Source organism: Eufriesea mexicana, unplaced genomic scaffold (genome assembly GCF_001483705.2).
Source record: "Eufriesea mexicana isolate 0111107269 unplaced genomic scaffold, ASM148370v2 scaffold15889, whole genome shotgun sequence".
Classification (NCBI taxonomy): Eukaryota; Metazoa; Arthropoda; class Insecta; order Hymenoptera; family Apidae; genus Eufriesea; species Eufriesea mexicana.
Genome location: NW_016923285.1, coordinates 63736 through 72049, shown reverse-complemented (window position 1 = coordinate 72049; position 8314 = coordinate 63736). Strand labels below are relative to the sequence as shown.

At 36.2% G+C, this 8314-nt stretch overlaps 1 protein-coding gene across 7 annotated transcripts in view; it reads left to right on the top strand.

Moving 5' to 3' along the window:
* LOC108554068 (diacylglycerol kinase theta) overlaps positions 1-6786 on the top strand; it is a 29687-nt gene extending 22901 nt beyond the window's left edge. For 3 of the 7 annotated variants that reach the window (XM_017909202.1, XM_017909197.1, XM_017909203.1), the window contains 12 exons: positions 1-121; positions 192-326; positions 1319-1436; positions 1533-1720; positions 1876-2088; positions 2173-2307; positions 2419-2593; positions 2708-3027; positions 3158-3446; positions 3526-3685; positions 4088-4195; positions 6505-6786. In XM_017909202.1, coding sequence (XP_017764691.1) covers positions 1-121; positions 192-326; positions 1319-1436; positions 1533-1720; positions 1876-2088; positions 2173-2307; positions 2419-2593; positions 2708-3027; positions 3158-3446; positions 3526-3685; positions 4088-4195; positions 6505-6618 — 2076 coding nt within the window. In that variant the 3' untranslated portion in view covers positions 6619-6786. Of the gene's footprint in view, positions 122-191; positions 327-1318; positions 1437-1532; positions 1721-1875; positions 2089-2172; positions 2308-2418; positions 2594-2707; positions 3028-3157; positions 3447-3525; positions 3686-4087; positions 4196-4879; positions 5358-6504 lie in introns of those variants that run through there. The other 4 variants (XM_017909201.1, XM_017909199.1, XM_017909200.1 and 1 more) reach the window with 4 other exon arrangements.
* The last annotated feature ends 1528 nt before the right edge of the window (positions 6787-8314 follow it).

The window sequence follows — 8314 nt, the reverse complement described above, 5'->3', positions numbered from 1 at the left end:
GAAGAGTTCAGCAGCGGGGACGCGAGGAACCGCGACAATGGTGAACCAGGACCGGGTAGCACGCACGGTCGTGATCCGCGTTCTCCAAAGGAGAAAGAAGATAAAGAAAGAGGTGACGAAGGTATTTCAATATGTTTCATGTGACTCGTCCTCCATGATCGATTTGTTACCGATTTCTTTTATTTCCACAGAGATGATTAAGGTATACGACGGCAACAATTCCCTCAGACGACGGATATTTCGCGTGATCACGGTGCCCAGGCAAGCCACCACCGAACAGGTCCTGACGTCAGCGCTTCGTGCATTTCACATTACGAAAGATCCTAGTACGTATGATCCCTGGTTGAAACGTTGGCTTGCAAAACAACGTATCGATAACGTGTATAGGGGTCTTTGTTCCAAAGGTGTGTTGCAACCTGGAATGTATGAGAATACGCGTACACGAGAGGTGCTGCAAGATTGCGTTACAATTCTCTCGTGTTACTAATGGGAGATAATTAACAGAGGGTGAACACGAAGTTTGAATTAATTTTGTGTCCGTCGACTCTCTCTTTTTCTTTGCTGTAATTGAGCCTGTTAATTAAAAGCATCCTTTTAACTTTATTTCAAGTTTACTTCTTCATTGTGAAGGTAAAAAGTTTATTTGTGAGAGAGAAAGAAAAATTAGTGGTCATGAACACTAGGAGGTTTATGTTAATTTTCAGTTGAATGTAAGGCACTCTGTGTACTTTATGATTTATTGGTGTTTTATTATTGTAATAGGTTTCTTAAACAATATATGTATATAAATTGAGTAATTGACAGCTAACACTGAGAGTTGTTTAAGGAATTTATGTTTTCAGAAACAAATTTTCATGCACATACGTACGTCAATAGCATTTACGTGAACTCAATCTGTCAGATGTATCTATACGCCCACAGTAGCAACACAGTTGACCATTATATTTTACACCCACGTAAAGATCAAACTGACAACTGCAAACAGAATAGTTTTGTATCATTGAAATTGTTCTTCTGTTATACATTTTTCGCAAAATATTTCTGTCTTTATGCAAACTCGATTAAAAACGAAACACTATTAATTTTAACTTGTGGGTAGATAAAAAAATATACATAGTCCCTTTTAAATGTAACATAATGAATATCTCTTAGAGAAATTTTCTTAAGATTCTGATTTCCATCAATGGAGAAATTATTTTTCTTTCATCTGTATACTAATTACAATTATATTCTATTTCCATGCTTTAAACAATTAGAATTGTATTCGTTAAAATCAAAATGGAAGGAAGCTAAGAATTCTTGTATTTTTCTGATCCAGGCAACTTTTACCTCACCGACCTGTATGCCACGGATGAGACTGAGTTATGCGATCCAAATCCGGTTCTAAACTTGAATCGCAAAGAAGGCAAACGTCCGGCTGTCTTCTTACGTTTCAAGTAAGTTTCAATTCCAAAAACTATGTATCATGTCATTGGATAAATCAATCAATGAAGAAGTTTGCACAAGATGGAAATTTGATTTCTCAATTACAGGGATAGTGAAAGCGGAGAAGTACATGTCTATCCAGGCAAACTACAGGTGTCAGAGTCATTCTGCACAGTACCTGTCACAGAAGCAACAACGGTTGCGGACATAATCGAAGAAGCGCTTCAAAAGTTCGGTTTGCAAAATTTTAAATCGGAAGACTACAGATGCAGCGAAGTCCTTCTGGATCGCGATGGTAACTTTTAATTTAATTCACACTTTGCAATTCATCGATATTAATTAATTCCTGGGGTAAATAGACGTTCAGTGTGCTTTTAAGATTATAGTTAATTATATCATTTAATAATTATAGCAATATTCTTAATATGAACGTAAATTGGGTTTGCCTAGTTACTGAAAGAGTTTTGTCTCGTGACGAGAAACCATGGGACATCGTGAAGCAGCTGGGCAAAGATTCCATCAGACAAATGGAATTGATGCGATTCTACCTGCAGCTGAAGCAAGATCCCCATGGCCCTAATTTAGCTTTGTTCGTGGGCAACCTGCCACCAAATCTCTCCGAAAGGAGCTACGAAAATATGTTGACCGAATTCTTAGGCAAAGGTGATCAGTATGAATAATCAATGGAAAGATATTTTATAATAATTAATTTTTTACTTAACGATCACTTGTGTATAATATTTTTAGAAAACAAATTTTCCTCCATTGGTCCGATATATTACGAATACGGCTCGATGGTAATCACCTACGAGGATTCAAATAAGGCAGTAACGGCGTTGTATACGTTGAGAGAATCAAAATACGAAGATAAACATCTTTTAGGTACTTTTGCGCGATCATCTTGATTGCTTTGATAAATAATAATTTTGTACAAAATGTATTGATCTATAATATATTTTATCTATAATCATTTCGATGTATTTGTCATTCCAGTTATGCTGTTACCAAATATCGAGCCAAGTATGGTGCCCTCAGGTGTACAACCTTTACTCGTCTTCGTGAACGTAAAATCTGGCGGTTGTCAGGGTCTTCAATTGATCTCCAGCTTCCGGAAACTTCTGAATCCGTATCAGGTGTTCGATCTTGACAATGGAGGTCCACTTCCTGGGTAGGTATTCAAAGAATCATATATCTCTAGAAATATTTAATAGTAAAAAATTTTAAATTTAGTTTTAAAATAGTGTATAACCATAATAAATAATGACTATCAATTGCATTGCAGTCTTTACGTGTTCCGTCATATAAAGGATTACAAAATCTTGGTTTGCGGTGGTGATGGGACAATAGGATGGGTACTGCAGTGTTTGGATAACGTAGGGCAAGACAGTGAATGTTCTTCACCTGCTTGTGCCATCGTTCCTCTAGGAACAGGAAATGATTTAGCTCGCGTTCTATGCTGGGGTCCCGGTTACACCGGTGGCGAAGATCCCTTGAATTTACTTCGGGACGTGATCGATGCAGAGGAATCTCTGTTGGATAGATGGACTGTGGTATTTCATCCGGAAGACAAAGAAGATAAGCAATTGGCCACTAATACAGGAGGTGGGTTAAATTTAATTTATTTCTTGTTAAAATAAGCAAATGTTATGTAATTATGTTTAATAAAAATGAAGTAACAGAGAAGTCAAATTAAAATGCGAAACACAGAAATAGCATGTGGCAAATGTCGTAGGAGCAGGCGCCACAAACGAAGACAATACGCAAATATTTGTGATGAACAACTACTTTGGGATTGGTCTTGATGCCGATCTGTGTTTGGACTTCCACAATGCCAGGGAAGAGAATCCGAACAAATTTAAGAGCAGATTGCACAACAAGGGAGTATATGTTTCGATGAGCATACGAAAAATGGTCAAAAGAAAACTCTGCAAAGATTTGCATAAAGAAATTCGACTAGAAGTGGATGGAAAGCTCGTTGAGTTACCGCAAGTCGAAGGAATAATTATTCTAAACATTTTAAGGTAATTTGTTGTTAATAGTTATTGAAGTAGAAATTTATTATACTTCTTTTTTGGCTAATCTTTTTTTCGAACAATGTAGTTGGGGTTCTGGGGCAAATCCCTGGGGTCCAGACAGCAAAGAAGATCAATTTTGTACACCAAACCATGGGGATGGAATGTTAGAAGTGGTCGGAGTCACAGGCATAATGCATCTCGGACAAATTCAATCTGGTCTTCGTACAGCAATGAGGATAGCGCAGGTGAGTTTCAATTTTGTTAGATTCAGATTTTATTCTTGACTGTAAAATATTATTTGTAACATAGAGTACCTTGTTTTGAATATTTAATCCTGAATTCAATTAAAATGAAGATTAAAAATGAGGATTGCAAGTGCAAGTGTTTTAAAATTTTTATATTTTACTCGATACTTTTATGAAGGATAGATCTTTCACTAAAAATTGATATTTTCTGGTTGTTATTTAAAAATACCAATTTTTCTTTCTTGAGGAAATTATTATAATATATAGATAATATATTAATATATATAATTAATATAAATAATATATATTAATATATACAGATAAGTAGTACCAAAGGAAGTAGCAACTAATTTCTGTTTTATTATCATATAATACAACAAATGATTTTTAAATATTCCATAGGGAGGACATATAAAAATCCATTTGCACTCTGATATACCAGTACAAGTGGACGGGGAACCATGGGTCCAGAGTCCAGGAGATATCGTAGTTTTGAAGTCAGCGGTAAAGGTAATCTTGGCAGACACTCCTAATGATCCCATAATTCTATCGAAATACACAGCAGAGTGGATTTTAATTCTTTTAAATAACTTTTTCATGAATAAGTTTTCGTAAGAAAATTGATAATAATTAACTAAAATTTTTAATGTGTATTCCTAAAAATTTGGCCAAATTTTTTAAGTATATTTTTCAAAGTGCATATTTTATATTATCAAAAATTAGAATAATCTATTTTTCACGATTTGACATTCAACGACGCCCACGTGGGTGATACCAAGCGTAACCTTTTCAGAAAAGAGTATAAAACCATGAATTATTAATTTTCTCTCCAAACACACAATCCATAACATTTTCCAAAAGTTCAAATCTAACTCATAAGCCCTATGCTAATGTTATAGAATTAACTGTTGCTGACATTTCAAATGTGCACGTACAATTTAATAGTATTAGATTACGTTTTACCGCTCTGTTAAATTTCACATAGAACGATGGATCTATCTACTTTTTTGTCGCACGTTGACTCTCTGCAGGATCTTGCATCTTTACTTGCACTATCTGCTAGATCTAACTTGCAATGACGCTCTACGCAGACACCATAAGAGCGTGATCCAACCGCTGGTGTCCGGCAGCGCATGCATTCCTCCCCTAATCGCACTCTAAACTAATGTCTCCTTGTTCCTTTGTTCGCTCCAGGCTACCATGTTGAAGAAAAATAAGATCAAGCGTCGGAATACCGAACCGTCGATTCCACCCGCTAATGGGGTGGGGGGCAAGAGCACGGACGAGTGTAGCAACAAAAGCTAGAGCGCAGTTTCTGCGGTCTAAATCGATCCATTAAACTCGAATTTTCAATTAGTGTTCCGCCTAGGCTCCTCCCGTATTGTGCGTGGTTCTGCAACTATACAGGGGAGTTTCGGTGCGATCATTACGAGAAAACACGTACACACGTACATGTACTTCCTGTGTAGTAAAATTCCATTCGATGTTTCCGCCGCATGTAGCTCTCTGTGCCAATATTGTCGATGTATCTGGATGGTCGATAAATTTTTGGACACTCTGATACCATTCTGGTTTCAAAGAAGAAGTTCAGGAATTGCTTTCTGAGCAATTCAATGAAATTTTCAATTATTTTTTTTTTAGAATGTATCAGAAAAGTTTTCAGACCTTAACATCTTGAATTTTAATATGTCGAATATCCATATTGTTTTATTTATTCTCTTGCTTCTATGATTTTAACGACAACTTGATGACCATGTAAATTTTGTGTTATAAATTTAAAAGTAACGATTTTGTGTTACCAGACTTCAAATTTGTCCAAAAAGTTATCAATTACGCTCACACCTAAATGCTCAGCGCAATTCAAGCTTGTCGTAAAACAGTGTTGTGAAAAATTAAAGGTTCAACAAAATTTTAGCAATATTTTACAAATATTGTACAATAAGCAATGACAATCATTCAGTATTTTCAAACAAAATGGAAAAAAAAAATATATTCTAATAATTTTATAAAACCTGTACATTTTCACAACACTATGACTAATTTTTATTATTGTGCCTATTTTCTTAAACGATGTTTTTCAGCTTCAAGAATTAACCCTCGAAGGATCTTACATATTTTTTAATATATAAAAAGATAACTTAAATATTTATAAGAAATATCAATTTATTTTATAATTTAATAGTCATACAATTTTCGTTCGAAATTTGCATTCTATTCAAAAACATATTATTTTGCTTAATAAAATTTTGTTGTATTTTCTATTATTATAAAATTATGGTTCGATTACAAGAGACACATATGTTTTTCAGTTTTCTTTCTCTGAAAAGTTCTATAAGATAATCAATAACCAGGATACTATTACATTATTAACTTACTAATTGCCAACTTTCTTTCTTGTACAATTCTGCATTTATATAATTATATAAATATTAACTGCTTTTCTATGAATTTAATCAAACTAAATTTTTATTTTGTTTTATTCTTATTCATTAAATCCTTTTATTATGCAATTAATTAAGAAATAATGGAAACTAATGAGATAACATATGAAACTAATTGGTTTGACAAATTAAACAAAAAGAGAGAAAAGCAAATATTCGAAACACCCTAGGTTAATATCGATCCTTCGAGCGTTGATCGATTCTTCGTTTCACTTTTACTTATCACACGAGCATCTCTCTCTATGTCTGTGTTGGCCCGCGAGTGTTCTGGCTGTTAACGAGCGCGAGACATGTCGTTTCACTTTGGTCACTTGGCATTGACATTATAACTGAATTTGCCCCTTTGTGCGCGCCCTTTGTCATCCTGTCCCTTCCTAGGCCACGATGCTGAAGAAGACCAAGGGTAAAATGAAACGGCGTAACACAGAGTCCAGCATGCAGCTGGCACTTCAGGCCGCGCCATCTAACGATCCGGAGCCTGAAGTCTTCTGAGTGACCGAAAGTTGTTCCCCGTGCAAGCGGAACGAGGATGTCACACCACGAGTACCACGTATTTGCACGCGTAAGCGGCACAGTTCTAGCACAACACGCAACAAACGAAATCGGCCTCGAAATTCGTCTGTCTGACCACAGTCACGTGCTGTACGAACTTATACGTAAGCACAAAAGGACACATATATACATCTATTAATACAAATACACACACACACACACACACACACGCACGCGCGCGCGCGCGCGTACGTACGTATACACGCATACACATGCATATATACAAACGTGAGTACTACAGCTGCCTTTGATCACAAACGCAAGGGAGCTCCTCCAAGAACAAAAGAAAAATAATAATGCCAGGATGAACCATGATGCACATGAAGCTGTGACTGCAAAGAAATGAAGCACGAAAAGGAATAACTAGGACAAACGCTTGTCTATGGACACTTCATTATAAACTCAAGTAATCTTTAATGTCCCTTTCCGAGTTGCTAGGATGAAAAACTAGATCTCATTTTTAAATGTTAATAATCATTATATAGCATTGTACGTAGCTTTGATCGATATTTTTTTAGTAAAACGAGAAAACAAAACAGAGGAGGATGAAGAGAAAGAGCGAGCGAGAGAGAAAGAGAGTGCGTGCGTGCATGTGAGGAAGAAGGAACGAAAGAGAGCGCGTGAGGAAGAGAGAGTGAGAAAGGAAACGAGTCAGAGAGAGTGAAAGAGAAGTTATACGCGATAAGGTAGTAAAAATCACGCGATAATGTTACCAATGAAACAGCAGTATTGAACGAAGTTTCTCCCCGTTTATTCGCTTGACAGCCATACTTGCGCATTTACGTTGTATAGTTCGTTATTTAGTCCCGGAAAGCGATCGAAGGAAGTGAATCGTAATTGTACATGATATTTCGTATGGTATTTTACTAATTCACAGTAAGTATCATGATACGAATCCCGTAATCACGAATATTTATGATTAAATATTAATATATTTACAAAAGAGTAATGTATTAGTATTACGGTTTTAAGTTGTGATAACTGTTGTACGTCTGGCTGCTGGGCAGTCTGGAATTTATAAGAGAAAAAAAAAGAAACAAATACCAGTGGCAGTCAGTCATTTCATAGAATACGAGATAATAAAGCAAAGCAAAAAAAAAAAATGCAAAAAAATGAACAAAGAGGAAAGAAGGGTGGAAACGAGAGAAGATTATCCAAAAGAGAAAGTTAAGTGTAACGCGTTTGATAGAGCTAAATTGACGGCGAAGCGTTTTGCCAACTCGTCTCAATGGAACACAGGCAACACTTGCGCTGATTAAAATTTCGCGCGAAAATTCGTCGTGACTAGAAGCGAAATCGGAGGCAATTTGGCAACGTGATTTTCCTCCCCCGGTTCTGGCAAAAGCACTGTCCGTGACAGAAGATTTTTGCCGGGGCCACTGATAGGCAACACATTCCACTGAAACGTGGTTCGAGAGCAAAAATGAACACACATGTACATTTCTAAACTATGCCAAAGGAACTTCTAACGTGCTAACACTTTCAACGCTGTTTGGACACCTCTCGATACTGAAGGACCGGTTCTGGTGGGAAGAAAATGGAGAAGAACAAAAATATAGGACAGACGAACGTCTCATAGCAACGTTGAGTTTTCCAGCAACGATTCGTATACACGAAAATGGAAGAAGTAGTTCTG